At 39.7% G+C, this 18,293-nt stretch overlaps 1 protein-coding gene across 3 annotated transcripts in view; it reads left to right on the forward strand.

Annotated features, from left to right (window-relative positions):
- The window catches only part of EHBP1 (EH domain binding protein 1), a 345,289-nt gene extending 328,531 nt beyond the window's left edge, over positions 1 to 16,758 (forward strand). For all 3 annotated transcript variants that reach the window (XM_075535992.1, XM_075535993.1, XM_075535990.1), the window contains exons 20-23: positions 8,004 to 8,103; positions 9,238 to 9,311; positions 15,385 to 15,499; positions 15,721 to 16,758. In XM_075535992.1, the coding sequence (XP_075392107.1) occupies positions 8,004 to 8,103; positions 9,238 to 9,311; positions 15,385 to 15,499; positions 15,721 to 15,811 (380 nt within the window). In that variant the 3' untranslated portion in view covers positions 15,812 to 16,758. The remainder of the gene's footprint in view (positions 1 to 8,003; positions 8,104 to 9,237; positions 9,312 to 15,384; positions 15,500 to 15,720) is intronic.
- Positions 16,759 to 18,293: the final 1,535 nt, after the last annotated feature.

Genomic DNA, 18,293 nt, shown 5'->3' on the forward strand with positions numbered 1-18,293 from the left:
TTTAGCTACACATATATACCAGTGGGTAAGCACGTAGCTGCTAACTGAAAGGTGGGCAGTTCAAACCCATCACCTGCATTGCAAGACAGAGATGCGACAGTTTAGGACCCCTTTGGGGCGGTTTTGCTTGTAGAGTCACTATGAATTTTAGTAGTTATGAGTTGAGATTTATACATGCATTAAAGCATGTATATACTTAAAATCATGTGTCTTGGAATGCCTTAATAAAGAATAAAGCCTTCTTCGAGCTCTTCATGTTCATCTTTGGCACTGAGGTCTCTCACATCTGTAGCCACTTTTGGAGTCTTTCTTGTTACATGACTGTCTAGGACAGGAAGGGGTACATAGGAACCTGCCAGATGTGGCCCCAAGGAGGCTTTAGGAGAGGGAAGCAATAGCAGGGAACCTTCATAGGTTAACGATATCTCACAATTCAAGCACCACCACCACCCCACCACCCCATTGGCAGATACCTAATTGGGTCTCCAAGTAGACAGAAATCTGTTCAATTAAATGATGCTTATAACAGTGACTTTCTACCTTGACTCAGTCCCAAAACTGTCTTCAGTACTCTATCTGCACACACATTGCTAACCACGAAACTACACGTCCTGGAAACAGTGTGCTCACAGAAAGAGTGATGCACCCACATGCATAGAGAGACACGTGAATTAGGAAGCATGGCCAAAAAGTATCCTCAGAAGTAGAACAAGTAGGAAAAAAGGAGTTCCCTTTGTCCTTTCATTTCAACCTGTTGACACATCAACCCCTGCCTGACTTTTTGTTACAAATTTTATAATAAAGCTTAAATTAAGAATTTCTAAGAATGAATTAAAAGAAAATCAGAATTATTTGTGCTTTTAATATTGTTCTTAGACACATGTGGCATGGATAGGTGCCAATCCAGTCTCACCTCTCTTTTGCCTCCGAATCAAGAATTTCCCCTAGGGCAACCTTTGTGTGTGACTGTTGGTAGAATCTTCTGAAAGCACAGGCCCAGTCAATCCTGAAAAACCTAGAGTGCTGGCCAGTGCCTATGAGTGACTCACAGTCTTAAGTCCAGCATCTCTACCTGAAAGAGCTTGCTCCCCTGGAATATAGACTAGATTAAGAGATTTCTACTGATATTGGCAGGGCGATACTACACTGTGTCTTATCAAAGCAAGAAGTAGCTGTAGAACTAAAGACCTTCGTCCTTGATCCCATTAAGAATTATGTGTATGAACTCTATCCCTGGTGGGGGGATGTGGTAGAGCAAGGTGTGAAGGTGGAGATTTCAACTGAGCATGCTCTACATTTCCCACAAACCCTTGCTATCCCCGTCAGAATTTCCTCTTCACAAATATTTAAAGACCTGTTTTCATGTGGGCAGTGGGAAGAAGAGAGAGGCGCTGGAGAACCAGTCATGGAGGCTGGTGCAGTGACTTCTCTGCTGGGAGATTCTTAACAAAGTTCTTCTATTCAAACCCCGCTCCCTCCACCTCTACCACACACACACACACACACACACACACACACACACACACACAGTTACTTCCTATATTTTACTAAATAAATGTACCTAAAAAAAAATAAAGACAACTTTGGAGTTCTGAGTGTTTTAACTTTAGCAGAGTACCTCTATCGATAAGCAAGATAGTCATCCATCACCCAAAAGGTAGTCCGATTAAAACCCTTGGAAGTTCTGAACACTGTAGAGTTATGGTGCAATCCCATCTAATACATGATTTTTTTCATGCTAAACCTTCCGTGTAAATCACAAGGAAAAATAATTTTTAAAAAGACATAATAGAAACATTTCGTTTAATAAACGAATTCCATGTTACAGCCACCTCTGCAACTCTGAGGCCAGAAGAACTAGATGGTGCCCACTGCCAATAACTCTGAGGCCAGAAGAAATAGATGGTGCCCACTGCCAATAACTGAGGCCAGAACTAGATGGTTCCCACTACCAATAACTCTGATACCAGAAGAAATAGATGGTGCCCACTGCCAATAACTCTGAGGCCAGGACTAGATGGTGCCCACTACCAATAACTCTGAAAAGACTGTGTGTGCAAGTCCTGACTAGAGAGGGAGAAAATGGGGAACAAAACCCCAAATCACAGAAGATGCCAAATAAAGACTGATGGAACCTCCAGACTCACCATGACCCTTTGTCACCCTTCAGTTCGGGAATTAAACTCATCCCAGTATGAGAATTATAAATCATTCAAGATCAAAAGGGCATCATTTACCCAAGGGAAAAAAGATAAGGAAAGGAGGAGGGCAGGAAACATGATGGAAGTGGAATAGGTGATAATACATTGAAGGAACTGCAGTAGATGAATTGAAACAAAATGTGTATGAAGTGTTGAAAGTGAAACCAACGATCTGCTCTGTAAACCTTCATATATGTACATATGTATATGTGTGTATATATATACACATACACATACATATTTAATGTCTGCTGAGGAGTTTGGTCATATAAGCTAGGATGGGAAAAAATGCTAAACACTAAATTAAATGTGTATAAAGAATTTCATCAGTGAAGTTTCCCATACTGCTACTACAAAGCTTTATTTTCTTTCTGTTGTTGTTGTTAGCTAGCACTAACATTAGCATAAAAAAGACTGTTCAGAGCCCATTAAGGAGCTGGTACAAGAACATTCCTTTCAATTTCCCACCTTGAGAGACATGTGTACGTTTATTGAGTAAGAACTTTGGTGGAGGTATGTGTGTGCCTCTCCTCCTGCGGGACCTATTTGCACATGTGGGAAGTCTGGTGCAAGTTACCTGTGGAGAGGTGTGGCACCAAACCCCTTCTCGCCTTCTAGGTCAGGATAGGGAACTCAAAGTGTGTTTGAGGGAGTGCGTTAGATTTTTTTTACTTCAACAAGAGGAAAAAGGATTGTCCCCGAAGGTTCTATTCTTAAAACTATAACAAATGTGTCACGCTGACTGAATAATTTTAAGACAATTACTGCTGAAAACATCAATAAAGATGATGATATTTCTGTTTTTCAATTGATTGCTACTTGAGGATATTCTTAGCATAGAAGTGTCCATTTTTTACTTATAGAGTATAATTTATTTTCTTAATACAATTCCATTTCTTGAATTTAAAATAATTCCTAAAGCTGGAACACTAGAGTCCTGTTTTAACGCTGATTTTGAAAGCAATTTCTCCATAACTTTACATTACTACAGTTGAAGCATCTTTCTCATCCATTAAATAAATTAATTTATTTTACCTCCTTTGCTTTAAAATATGTTTCTTCGCTGCCAGGTATTTAGTCGAGCACCTTCCTGTGTGTCTCTGTTGCAGCGTGTGACATCTTCTGAAGGTCGATACATTCTTATAATCACAGCATCAGGACCATTTATAATGGCAGCTGTTTTGTTTTTACATTTGATTTGGTTTTACAGTGTTGTGTCCTTTAAGAGCATCCCTGCTATGAGGTCATGGGATTATTTCAGCATCCTTCAGTGTTGTCATGGTAGAAAACATTGAATTTGTCCATGTTTACAACAACCTATACATCTTGTGTTTTTACTCTTTCCCATTGAATTCATCAGCAAAAAATGTGTATATTATTTTACATATTTGCAAGAATTCATTGTCTAAAAATGTATCTGTCCAAACAGAGAATACATTTATATTGCAAGATTAATTAGGAAAGGTCAATTAGTTTACATTAATTAAAAATACGATTCATACTATCAAGTAGTTTGATATGATTTTTCTTTTATCCATTTAAAAACATATTGAAAGTACTTCTGGAAAAAATGCATACAGATTCCTAATGGATAAATGAATTAATTCTTAAAAGAAATAAAAATCTTTACTTTAAATCATTGTATCCCATAAAAGTGGTTGCTGTTGTAGTTCTGTGCTGCCATGTGTTGTTTTTTGTTAACTAGGCATAGGAAGAGTGGCCTGAAATCATCTTTATACATTGCTACTTTTCCTGCCATTATCATTATCCATGATGAGTCATTTTTATGAATTCTTCAGCTATAATAATTGAAAGAAAAATTGACATTGAGTGAGTGTGGTGTGAAGACATTCTGGAAGCAAAATGAAAACATCTTTAAGGGAACAAAATTGGGGGGGGGGGGGAATTACCAAAAATTATATTACTCATTACTCAATAATTTAAAAGGCTAAGGTGAAGACTATTCAAACTCTGCGTATGATGCCTGTATTGGCAGTGTATTTATTGGAAACACAAGGTGCTTGATTTTAAAATAAAGATATAACAGCCCAGCCAGGCTTTCTCATTTTGGTAACTATATCTTAACTATATGAACTTTCCTCAAAAAAAACTATATGATTTTGTCATTTTAAAATTTCAAAATGATCTTCAATAGTCTATGCCTTAACTGTATCAGTTCATGAGACTTGGGTGAAAAAAAAAAGATTTCAAAATGTAATACTCTTGGTTCCAAGGTGACAAAAGTGTGGTCGTAATTACAAATTAAAGATAATTTTAGAAGAGAAGTAGTTAACCAGGTGAGGTTAAACCAGATAAAATGATTTGTGCCCATTTTATGAAATCATGACCGTCTTCATGTTAAGCTGCAATGTAAAGTGCTTTATTCTGAGCTTAGGCGTTGTGGCAGAAGCTAAAACTGCCTTTTTTCTAACCGTGCCAGAATACAACCTCCTTTTCTTTTTGCACTAACAAGACTGCTTTACCGCCACGGCCCACTCTAAGTAATTAAATCAATCCTTTGTACTTACCGTATTCTCCTCTAGTGACGGTACTAGATCTGATTATATGCTTCATGCATATTCAAAGTACCGCGCTGACAGCTCTTTAATGAGCTCTTACTTAATCAGCATGAACAATGTTCATCTCGTTCTTTTTTCCCTCATGCATTAGAACTAGGAACAGTTGGGAAAAATGAAACATCTAGCATTCATTTGAAAAATATATTGTACTTTGAAAAGTGTCTAAGCTGAGGAAGTTGCATTCTGCCCTTTAAAAGTCTGATGGACAAATTGGATTACTAGTATTGGATTAAATAACAAATGGTTAGAGGAGAAATGAGAAAAGCTCACTGTGATCACAGGCTTTAATATTTTTTGTTACTTATAAAGCTAAAGGGGTCTTTAACCAGTTATTAAAGTCAGGATTAATTTGTAATGGTTCAACTTCCTGGCTTTAAAAGCTTTTTAAATTAAAAAAATCATAAATTCCTAAAATAATCGTGTAATGATGTATTAGGAGAAAATGTAATTTTTTTTATTACTAGGCAAAATAAAGATTTCCATCATGGTGTATACTACTATCTCAGATAAGGATTTAGAGAAACAGAATTGATTTATTTTTTAATAATTTTTTAGGTAATTTAAATAATGGATAAATATCATTGTGGGCCCTGAATAATCTCTCTCTCAATATTCCTTATGGTTGGGTTAGTTTATCTCCTTGAAACATGAAACAATTGTATTATTAGTAATATCCTAACAATTAGGGGAGGGAGATCTTTTATTCTTACCTAGAAATCATAGGCATGAGTTCAACAGAAACAGCACAGCACCACTTCGACATTGTTATTCTTAAGGAAGCAGTCTTTCATTGAAGAAAATGATGCTAATTTAAGAATAGGCTGGTTGCTTCTGGTGTTGCCTGAAAGCCTCAATTATAGGTTAAGTAAACTCAAAACAAAGTTTTAATATGTTGATAATTTTAGAATCACTTGGGTTATGAGCACAAGAATTATGTCTTTAATCAGAAAGTAAAATATAAAAGCTACACCTATTAATATTGCACACATGTGTCATTTTACTGATCAAAAAGGCTTTCACCAGGGCACAATTGGCCTTTTTCCAAGTTGCAAGCTTTTTCTCAGCTTTTTCTTTTTACTCTTTCTTCTTTTGTTGCTACCCAGGGATTTGTGCCTATCGCAGCCTATATCACATGACCAGTGTCAAGACATCACATGGTCCAAAGTGAATACAAAACCAGCTACCCTAAAAGAGAGATTAAAAATACTGTAAAACAATAAAGACTTTTGTTCAGACTCCAAAAGAATCTCTCTGAAGTCTGCTTCCTACCATGAAGTTTGCACAGCATTTAATGCGCGTGTGCATCCTCGCGGCTCGCCCTCCTGATCAACAACTGAGACCCATGTTTAGGGGAGCTCCAAGATGCATGTTTAATCTTTCATGCATAGAACAGCTCTCTCTCTCGTTTGCTTCCGTGATAAAGATAGCTTCTTCAAGTGTCGGTGAGCAGACGGAGTTAAATAGGTTATGGTCGTCCCAGAATTAAGGCAAGCACCAGAAAGAGGGGAGGAGCTCCTCAGAAGGCATGGAGCGAGCAACCGCAGGGCAGTGTGAGATCGGGTCTCACTTAGGAAAGATCACATCTAAGAAAAGAAACCTCTGGTGTCTGGAGTATGTGGCTAATGGAACTACCTGTGTGGAGAAGGAGATACATTTAGAAGGCAGTAGAGTTTGGGAGAGGGTGGAGTTGGTGAAAGAATATGTAAGTTCTTACTCCATTTGATATCTGTACTTGTTTGGAGTTTTAAAAGGCCTAGTAAACGTTACTGCTGTTAGCGAACGACCCATGGCCATCGTGGGGCCCCAAGCGTGCTGTACAAGTGCTCCAGTGAGATTGCAAGGCTCGGTGACCTTTGGGAAGCAAATTCCCAGACCTTGCTGCCGAGAAATCTCTGCATGGGTTTAAATCTCTGCCAACCTCTTAAGTTCTTAGCCCAGCATTCAATCCTTTGTACCACCCAAGAACCTCCCCCAAGAAACAACACAACAACAACCCGTTCTTGGAAAAGAAAAGAAACCTTAGAAGACTGGGATGTGTAATTTTTCATTAGGCATTAACATTAAGTCTATTGAATATTACATGGAAAGTGAATTGAGAATAAATAACGGCCTAGCAGAGCAGTTAAACCAAGAATGGTTGAGGAACACGTTGGGGGAAAACAAGATTTTTCTTGGGGGAGGGAATGAGTACTAATGATAGTGAATTTTAAATGCATTCTGTATGTAGTCAGTAACTTTATGATCTAAAATTTAGATTGACTTCCAGCTTAGGTCATTTGTTCCAATATTTTCAGATGTGTTGATCATTATTATACTTGATGTGGTACCTTTTTTCCCAGCAATATATAGAGTTTTTGTTTCTTCCTGTCGTTTAATCTGTTTATTCTAGCTCGGTAACTTATAATACATTCCATAATTTACAAGTGGTTTCCCCTATTAGGGCTGGTTTTGCATGGTGTAAACCCGTGGTTCTCAACCTTCTGGTCATGACCCCTTCACAAGGGTCATCCGATCCATAACAGTAGCAAAATTACAGTTATAAAGTAGCAACGAAAATAATTCTATGGTTGGCGGTCACCACAACATGAGGAACTGTATTTTTGTGGTTGGGGCAGGGGGTCACCACAACACGAGGAACTGTATTAAAGGGTCGCGGCATTAGGAAGGTTGAGAACCACTGGTCTAAACCTTTCCTTTCCTGCTGAGAAGGAAAATAAGAAGAAAACAAGCAGGTTGTTACAAGTGGAAGCTTTCACACAATCTCCGACTTTTCTGATCTTCCTGCTAGTCTTATAATTCTCATAATGATTTTTAATGTTTTCCTTGTTTTTTATCATGACCATATGTCTGTCAGCACCACGAGTCTCTCATTGAAACATAATAATAAGTCCGCCTCTGGGGAGGATTTAAAAGGTGGAACACTTGTTTACTGTGCTTAGTGTTAATATGATCTGTAGGTATGTTAAAGGGCTCTGAAAAATGCATGCTGAATAATCTCAGCTTTGGGAGATTGGCTTATATGTTTTTAAATACTGATTTCTTTTTTCAGCCTTTGACTTTAATCTTATGGTAGTGTAAACATGTACTATTGGCAGCTAGAGCTATATATATATATAGATATATATTTAGAATGATATTTTTTATGTTTAAAAATAAAGTTTACTACACTATTATTTGTCTTGGAACTGTCATATAATAATAGATAATTCTTCTTGAATAATAGGAAGGAATACAGAAGAAGAAGAAGCAATGATGCAGGAATGGTTTATGTTAGTTAACAAGAAAAATGCCTTAATAAGAAGAATGAACCAGCTCTCTCTTCTGTAAGTACTTTCCCCTATGCTTGTGTGTCCTCCAACACTGGTGATTCGTAGGCATTTCGTTATGTACTTTCTTTGGGGCTTTATATTTACTAGGCTTTATTTGTTTTTCTTTCCTTAGAGACTTGATGTTTTATATAAAAATCCAACATAGCATACAGTTGATTTTTAGCAGAACTGTAAGAATTTTATAATGAATTAATGAGACATAGGAAAAAAAGAATGTTTTCCTCTTGTATTATAAAGAGTTTCAATAAATATAAAGAGTTTCCTGCCTAAGAAATATAAAACCACTTTTGCCAAGAAAAGGAAGTTTGGTCTGTATTTAGGGTCAGAAGGGATGAAATACAAAGCTGACGTTTCTTTAATACTCAATTGTAAATTTCAAAAATAAGTCACTCTTCCTAAGGACAAAAGTACATTTGCATTTCTTTCGGTGATGAAACCTTAAGTTGTAGAATTAAAGATCAGTGACTTAAACAGAAGTGACCTTTTTAGTCTAACAAGAATGATGGTAAAACAGAGCCTAGACCAACTGGAAGCATCCCTCCTCCTCGGTGTTTAGTTCCCTGCAGGACTTCCTGCTCCTCAGGCTGCTCTGGACGCACTCTCAGAGTCTGCCACCTAGTGTGGCAAGGAGCAGGCCCGCTCAAAGGCTTTGTTTCACTGAGAAACTAGTTTGTAACGTCTGCTACTCCTGAACTGGATGAATTAGTAAGAAACCAAAACTTGAGTTTTTACTTGTTTCTTAAGTTTGCACTGGTAGTACTTTATGTGTCTTGTAGTCATTTCACACAAAGTTTTAGACAAAAATGCTCATTGTAAGTCATGAATAATGTTTCACCCCAAAACAGCCTCAACCCTGGTACTGAATACAAGAAGTAGTGAAGAATGAAATTACCTTTCTGCAGATTAAAATACAGCTCAGTGCAATTTAGGATCAAAGGAGGAAAGAACAGCACTAGTGAACAGTCTACCTGAGGAAGGTTTGAGGCTTGTGTATCATTTATTCGGAGTAGCTTAAAGTCAAAGAGAAAAGTCAGCTATGAGCCCTCAAATCAATGTAACCTAAAGGTTCTTGTAAGTGTTTAATGATTTAGTAATTAGCATATTGATGAACTTTTGCAACTTGCCTAGGGAAAAAGAGCATGACTTAGAACGAAGGTACGAGCTGCTAAACCGGGAATTGCGAGCCATGCTAGCCATTGAAGGTAAGACATGCTAAGGTGGGGTGAGGTATTCAAGGCGTCAACAGTCCAAGAGGTTTAAAAGAGTGTCATAAACATCTGCTCTCACCAGGTCTTGTCTGACTAGGGACCTACTGGCATTGCAAATAAATGCCTTGACGGCGGACGACAATTGTCTTATAAATCTAAGAACTCCAGCTCAGATGAGCATTATACTGGCTATTAAGAACAAAACTGGCTTAAATTTTGGTTCAGTAAGTTTAAATGTTCATAAAATGGAAAATATAAGGAATTAGAAGAATTAATTATGTTTTTCTTACATATAATTTAAAGCTGTCTACTGGGGAAATTTGGAAAAGATTTATCATTTTGATTTTTCAGAGATTCTAAATTTCACCTTAGTGTTTCATTGATGGCAACACTGAAATAAGTCACCAGTCAGACCACTATAATTCTTCTTATGATGACGACTCATGACTAGACAGAGATTGACAGAAGAGATAGATGAAGTATTTCCACACTTTTCATAAAGCTTTCAAATGAATTTTATAGTAATCATAACCATAGTTCATAAGATAAGTAAACATCAACAGCATTTATTACATTTGTTTTTAAAGTCTTGGGTGCTTCTTCTTCTTGTTCTCCTTACACCTCTTAGTTGAAAATTTCTTATAGTTCAAAGATGTCTGCTTAAAAACTAATCCTTTGGGCTCTATAAAATGAGCCTTTTGTCTAATCAGTGCAAATTGATTTTCCTATTCTACATTGACCTCTTAACCCATTGATTGTCCATGGTAATTTCGTTCTTCACCTGATAAGGTCCTTGATCCATAATAAGTCAATTCTAATTAGTTTTGAAACTGGAAATTTGGGTTTGTGAGAGAAAGCCAAGTAAAGCCTGATCTTTTAAAAAATATTTTAATAAACAGCACTGTCAAAGAAAATGGATACTTGTTTTACATATTTCTGGAAATTTTATATATAGTTTACTTTTATATCCATAATTTCAGTTGATAACTATAGTTGACAACATTTGTATATCTTCATTTAGCATTCAGATTTACTTTATAAGGTTTCATGCAGCTATTCAGTGGTGACCCAAATATTTCAAAATATATCATTGATAGTGATTATAAATTTGTCAAAGAAATTCTGTGACTCTTGTCATTGAAATAAAGTCCGCAAGAGTTGTAAGTGTGATTTTTCTTCTTGGTATAGTTTTGTAGTCATAGTGTGGTCTGTAAAAGAAATTGGAGAACCCAACAGTCCATTGAACAAGAGGTACAGCAAATACGCTCCCCATTACACAGTCTAGTCTTTATAGACTTGGTATACATTATATTCCACACATGGGATTCTTTAATTTTTTTTAACTTACCCTCTTATGTGTAATCAATTAAAAAGGCCCCAAAATACAGCTTGATACAATACAGCTGGCTTTCAAGGCAGATAGATACTGGTTCAGTTTTATTTCCAAATACCGATCTTCAAGGAAGAGCTCTGCTGTGATATAAAAGATCTCAGGCTCCTCTGCACTGCTAGCCAATTTTAAATCATCAAACATTCCTTGTTCAATTAATAGATCACCAGAACGTTGGCTTTTAAGGAGAAAAGGGGTAAACTATGCTTTTCTTTTAAAAATACCTTTACTACAGTTGTTAGGGTTTTTGTTTTTGGTTTTTTGGTTTGGGTTCCCTTTTCTTAATTACTATCATTGTCTCACATGTGACCTTGTCTTAACTCTCTCAGCCAGTTTCAGTTGTTGGTTGAGGGAAAAAGAGACTTGGGAAAGTGGGCAGCCTGTTGACTCCACATAAATACACTAGAGCTGGTTGTGCTACAGAGGGACGGAGGGACAGACCCTCGGGATGGCCAGCGGTGTGAAGACTGTGTCCTCTTAGAAGGGAACACACATGCAGTTAAATAGCCTTTTGGGAGTGTTAAAACACGGCTGTAAAACACATGAATAGGCAACACTGGTTGTTTTTTGCTTTTCTTTGTTTCAAAGTTCATTCCACTTTTCTTTTCCCATCCTTTCCATGTAGTAACCATACGATGATTTTAATGATAAAAAACAGATCTTCTCATATAAACATGTTGCTGAAACTACTTATCGGAAGGAAAGTGCAGAATTTTAATAGCTATAGCACATTGTGACAAATAGCAGCTTGGTGTGAGAGCAAAAAAAAATTCAATATATCCATTCTTCTGAGAATTCATAATCACCTTGGCCTGTTTTTTTACACACACACACACACCCTTTTTTTTCTCCTGAGGTGTTTTCATAGCAGGAGTTGCGTTCTGCTGAGCTAAGTTGCAGGGTTCCTCAAGCTAACAAACATCTCTTGGATACTCTTCCTATAGTTTTTTTGTTCCAGATTATTTAATGCCCCCTCAGGAAAGATAAATTCATTTCTCCACACATTGGGGTGGGCTTTTAAAAAGTAGTATGTTCATTTGCTGCACAAGAAATGGATCTTCTTTAGGATTTTGTACATCTTGATTTATTCTTGGCTTAGTTTGAAGTGGGTGCTCTTTTAAAAGGATTTATGCATAGGTTCACTATTTTTGTAGTTATGGTTTATATGATAAGCTTTTTATATTTAAAATCAATATGTAATCCTGTGGAGGAGCTTATCCCCTAAAAGCCCATTTGTAAATCTATTTTAGCTTTGTTACGCAGCACAGCCACAGTCTTGTACAGATTGACTAGGTGCAGCAGTAGAACCCTATCAAATGGCCTGCTCTGATGATGAGGCCAACTCTTTCAGGATTGCTAGTTGACTGGAACTAAAGATAAGACTTGACTGCAATCCCCCAATGTGCTCTTTACAAAACTAGTGTTAATTTCCATCAAAGTGCCAGGCTTATTTATAGTGGCAAGGTTGGAGGTTCACTACAAGAACTCTGGGTCTTTTCTATTAAAGTGTTTATAGGTATTTCTCTTGCCCTTTTTCAAAGTAATTATCAACATCAGCAAATAGACTGAATCAGTGAATAAATAATTGGCCCTATATCGAAAAAGGAGATTTTTAAATTAACAAAACAGCTCAGTGCAGATGGACATTAACAGATCTCTTTATTTCAATACATTGGCTCAAATACAGCATCAAAACGTAATCCTATTTGTTGCAAGAGGATATAGCTTTTATAGCAAAAGTACGCTAGCGTCTTTAAATTAATCAGAACCCACATAGTAGTTTGTCCAACCCAGTCAGGGTAGCTAACTAGCTGTGACTGATATTCAATATGAGTAATCCTGTCTTAAATTGCATACCAGGTAACATGTGAACTTATATGCAGCTTTTAAAACATGCCATTACATCTAGATGAAGCTTCTTAACAGAGGGTTTTTTTTAGATTTAGAAACAGGATTGAACATTCAGTATGAATCTTAATCAAACTTAAAGGTAATAGTGAATTTGTTTATGTTTTCAAAAATCAAGTTAATTCATTTTATCAAATTAACACTCAAATACATGCAAATGACATAATTTAGTCCCACTGTAAGAATGCTACCACAAAGACAAAGTCATTTTGTGGGAGTACAAGGCAATTGTGCATAACTATTTCCTGTACAATAGACTTAATAACCCATCAGAGATATAAATTAGATAATGACAGAATCTGAAAAATCCTATAAACTGATGTTAGAACATTTTAAATTCTAAGTTCAACTAAATTTGACTCAGATGATGAAAATTACCCAAGTAGTTTTAGTTTAAATTTTGTGTTACAGTTATGGAAAATACCATTATTGAGCTGAGAAACAGTTATTAAAATTATGAGTAAGTTCATATGTTAAACGAGCTTCTCCTTTCATCCATATTGTTAAACTCCTAATTTTTTTTCAATATTAAAGAAAGTCTTTTCTTTGTAATTACTAGTTAAAGGCTTGAAAGTGATTTGTCAAGTTCAACGAAACAATTATTAGGAAATTTTGTGTCTATTTTATTTCATCTTTGTTAAATAATACAATTTTTTTGATGCTTGGTTAAATTTATGTTGTATGAAATTATAATTAAGTTACAGTTTTTTGAGTGAAAAGTGGAGGGAATTTACTTGGGTAAAATAAAATTAACAAACCTCATCACAATATTTTGAAAATAAAGAATTACAAATCAAAGCTTAAGATCACAATGAGTTCTTGAATTTGGAAATGGAAAGTTTAATAGTAATCAAACCCGATCTTCTTCAACATTATTGGAGTGATAGGTTTGTCTTTATGTACCAGTCCTTCTCTCTGAGTATTTGTAAAATGACAGTTCCCGAAATCGGACCAGAGAACCTTTCAGATCCTTGCAGCCTCCGAGCCTATTAATTTAGCTGCTTTGTAGAATGAGGCTGATTAAGAACAAGAACCAGATAAGAAAAATTTCCAGCATTCCTGACCTCATTTTCTCTTAAATCCAAAGGATAAATGGGGGAGAAGAGATTTTCTTCCGTTGGCTTTATTTTTTCAACTCTAGAAAATAAACTCTCCATAGTAATTTCATTACATGTCTGCATTTGACTTCTTTTTAAGATTGAAATGGTGAAGTTATTTTGCGTGCTTGTGTTTTGCAGATAGATGTTTTGTAGGCCACTAATAAATGGCATGTTTTCTTTATATCTGTATGTGGATACAGATATACTCGAGCTTATGGTTTAAACGACTAGTGATAGAATTGAATAACTCCTGGGAGCCTTTTGCCATCATTCTGCTATTATACCCGTCGTTGCACGATGACGCGTCTATTTTAAATTGTCGATACGAGGTGGAATTCCCTCCGGCACCGTTTGCTTTCAAAAGCTGCTGAGCAGTTTGCTCTCTTGAATAAATTCTGCTTTGGAGGGGGTCGGGGAGATTTGAACCAGCGCATTCTTGTGTGGTTTGTGAAGATTCACATGGTAACCAGTGGTGAGCATTGTTAGGTTTATCTGAATAAGCACCAGCCTAGTGAGTGTTAACGTGATTGCCCAGGGCAATGGAGGGCGAAGTGAGGCACCGAAAGGCCTGCGCTCCCTCTGTTTTTTTGGAAAGTGCCTTTCCTGGGGGAGGGGCGGGAAGGACACTGCGTGAGCCCCTGGCTGTGAGGGGGGATTTTGGATTTGGTTTGGATTTGAAGCCGGTGTCCTGTTTCCCTCTAGGTCCTCATTTGTTCTGCTATCGGCTTCATCATCTACTTCTTTTCATTGTTTACCTTCCTAATGAGGGAGGCGGGGTAGACTGGGGGGTGATTGACAGCTACGAGCCCTTACAGTCTGGCCAGAGAGCAGTTGGCTTTGGTTTCAAAAGTGCTTTAAATGTTCGATTGGGTCGTTTCTGTTCAACGAGGCTGCTGCTCATCTGAAGGAAATGGTTAGACCAGCGCAGTTTAGGAGCTACCTGGCTGGGGCCTAAGACCCTCCGAAAGCGGCCCGTGCCCGTGGACAGAGCCCTCCTCGTCCGGGCTTCCAACTCTGTGGCGCGGGGTTTCAAAAAGAAAATGTCATTTTCCCAGTGCAAAAGTGCTTTGATTTCAAGCCACCCAGCCAAGCTCTCCAAAAGAAAACTGGCTGTGATGCGAACGCGATCGAGAGAGAGCTGCAGTGGAATATTGCAGAGCAAATTTAGTTTTTACTTCAAAGAAAAATGCTAATTAGCCGATTCACTACTTTTAAAGTTATTGTGAAGCATATGGCGCCCAGTGTGAGATACATCCAACTGCTAAAACCGAGCGCCGTGGCAAGGAGTGAAGACTGGGCTGTTTGGGGGAGAGTGGGGGCGGGGAGAGGAGGCGAGGCTCCCGGCAGATTCGCTGGGAGGTGCGCCCCCTGCGCCTGGCGCCCCCTCCGTGGCGCTCGGGTTCCGCTGCGCACCTCGGGCCACGGGCTCGGCTCACACCTGGCCTGGCCCGCAGGGTCCATCTGCAGGACATCTTTACAGAAAGTCGGGTCTTTTAGGGGTGTCGTCCTCGCCACCGCGGCCAAGTTCCCAGAACACACCACACAGTGGCTTCACATGACGGTTTGCTGGGAAATGCAGGGAGACTGGAAAAGGCGGGAAGGGGGGTGCGGGGACCGGGTGTGCGGAGACCCTGCTGGTGGGTAACGAGCGAGCCTCCCACCTCTGCAGACTGGCAGAAGACCGAGGCCCAGAAGCGCCGCGAGCAGCTCCTGCTGGATGAGCTGGTGACCCTGGTGAACAAGCGGGACGCGCTCGTCAGGGACCTGGACGCCCAGGAGAAGCAGTGAGTAGTGGGCTGGGGGATGGGGTTGAGGCTTGGCCACCTGCCGAGTGGTGGCGAAGTTTGTAGGAAGTTCAGTCCAGAGGTCTTGAGCGGGCAGTGTCAGCCTCTCGCTGTCCCTGAGCTCCCCATTACCGCTGGGACTCTGAAGGTGAAGCGGGGAGCGCTGCCCTGCCCTCCACTGAGAAAAACTCATTTTCGTTTCCCTTTTGTCTGACTTCCAGGGCCGAAGAAGAAGACGAGCATTTGGAGCGAACTCTAGAGCAAAACAAAGGCAAGATGGCCAAGAAAGAAGAGAAATGTGTGCTTCAGTAGGGCCGGACCAGAACTCTCCCAGCCTTGGAGCTTCTGGGGGCCCCAGACCAGACAAAGTCAAACTCATTGTCGATTTACAATTTTGGTTTTGCGGATCGCACTTGTTTCCCACCACCTCCTCCCCTCCCCTGCCATTCTAGATCAGATACACAACTGCATAACAGCTTGGTTTCAGGATTTGTGAGTTAGCGTCTGTTTCCTTGGAATCATGTGAAATTGATTTGCACAGACACCTTGTGAGTGAGGGGCACCGGGGATGGATGTTCAAGAAACTGTTCCCCCAAAGGAAAACATGACCCACCATTCCCCTCATTGTTTTCCTTCATGTTTTTATGGGAGGGAAATTTGAAAACATTTTGTTGTTGTCATTAATAGCATAATAATGGTGGGAGGGGGGTAAAAGGGTATAAGGAAAATGTCATGAATGATTTTTTTCCCAGACCTGCCATATGTAACACTTACTCTGCTACCTAAATTTTATCGTTAGATCATACTCAACCTACTTATTAAACTGTGTTCTATTTACCAGTGGGGTTTTCTGCAGTTATTTGGCATTTCACTGTGTAAGGATAAATAGAGCTTGCCTCTGACAGAGGCTAGTCCTGTAATGTGCCCTGGGATTTGAAGTTGGGCTGTGGGGTGGGACTAATGGACATGCATCAGTTTACAAAGACAGTCTTATCATCTGAGGATGCGCCATCTTCTTCTCTGGATAATTGTTTATTACATAGAGCTTGGTTCCTACATTTTATTCGGTCTCAACATTGGCTCAAGAATGCTGTAATATTTATTCTGTATTGTTAGAAGTCTGTCTTGCCACTAGGAGTAAATCCCCCAGTTAATATTTCTTCTCTAGCATAGCTCTCTTTTGTGTGTGTGTATAAATGGTTACCTGTTTATTTATTACTGAGTCATATATAAATTTTCAATAAAATCAGAAACTTTCTTACCTTAAACACTGACTTTACGTTCTTCAAATGAAAACTTGACACTTTGAATGAAGGGAAGTTTGTGTGTCCTTAAAGGGTTTTCATGTGAAAAACAGTCCTCTGGTTGTATTTGGAGCTGAATAAGTTGACACCATCCCCAAAGGGGCCCTGCTGACACACAGATTGGAAGTGAAGAGCACATAGTCATATTTTCCTAAGCAGTTTAAACTATCATCCAGAAAAATGGTCATCTATTTTATTAAAGATTGGGAGGGGGATGTGTGATTCCACTTCACTGGAAAATGCTAATATCTAGGTGAATTTTCATGTTAATGTTTTTGATTATTTGTAGTATTGCACTGAGGTCTCAGGGTAAGTCATCAAGTCTGTGGGAGCCAAGATTATAGGAGAGATTTATTGTGGGAACCAGCGTGTGTGTGTGTGTGTGTGTGTGTGTGTGTGTGTGTGTGTGTGTTAGGGAATTTTACACAAGAAATTCCAGGCTATAGGGGGCTGAGGTAGGGGGAGTCCTCCATAGAGAGATCCCCAACAAAGCTCATTCAACAAGTCTAAAGATTTAAAGAAAAACATTCACTAGCCTTTAGCCTAAAACAAAAACAACAAATGCAGTGTTATATATGTTACACATTATACAATTCACTAAGTGCCTTTGGAAACATACAGTTGACTCCCAATTGCAAGCATCTCAAAATGCTGATTGCTACAGTAAGATTACCGCAAGAAAATGATTTTAAGCAAAGTTTTTGAAAAGTTACTGCAACTTAAGTGAAATCGGGAATTAGTTTTGCGGTGCTCTGGGGAAAGCTCAGAAACTCAATCTAACCCCAGGGAAGGGCCGCGCGGAATCGCCCAATCCAAGTCACCCACCCGCCCAGTGTGCTACATGGATTCCGGTGCGTTCCTTCCGGATGGGCTTCACTGAGGGGCGATCCCGCTAGACGTACCCGACTTGCCAAGCCTGACCTCGCCACAGATTAGCTAGGGTGTCTGGGCCCCACCTGACCGGTCTCCTGGGGCTTCCTTTGGGGCTGCCCAGTGGCGCCCGCAAGCCCCGCAGCGGCGGCGAAGCGCAGGCCCCCGGGTCTGTGGGGTCAGGCCCCTGGCAAGGGCGCTCGGCGGGCGCCCGGACTTCGTTGCGTTCGGCCCAGGATGCCGCCGGCTAAGACCCAGAAAGCCTGAGCTGCGCGAAGAGAGGGCCAGGAGGTCGCCATGGAAGAGGACCTTTGCAGACAGCAGGATTGGGCACAGCCCCAGGACCAGTGCGGGACGTTCGCCTCCCGCTAGGCGCCCTCGGCCCGGAGGCGAACCCGTCCCGAGTCTAGAGCCTGGCTGGACCTCGAGGTCACCTGGGCGCGGGTCGGAGCCCCGGGGACCCCAGCTTCCTTGCCCCCTCCCTGGCCCAGGGGCCTAGAGCTGGGCCGGCTTCCCCTCCCCCGGCGCTTCCCCCTCTTGCCCGCTCCTCGGTCCCTAGTGGGACATGGCTGGCTGGCAGGGCCGCAGCTTCTGGCCCAGTTTCTCCCACCTGGACATTA

The sequence above is a fragment of the Tenrec ecaudatus genome, chromosome 17 (genome assembly GCF_050624435.1).
Source record: "Tenrec ecaudatus isolate mTenEca1 chromosome 17, mTenEca1.hap1, whole genome shotgun sequence".
Taxonomy (NCBI): domain Eukaryota; kingdom Metazoa; phylum Chordata; class Mammalia; order Afrosoricida; family Tenrecidae; genus Tenrec; species Tenrec ecaudatus.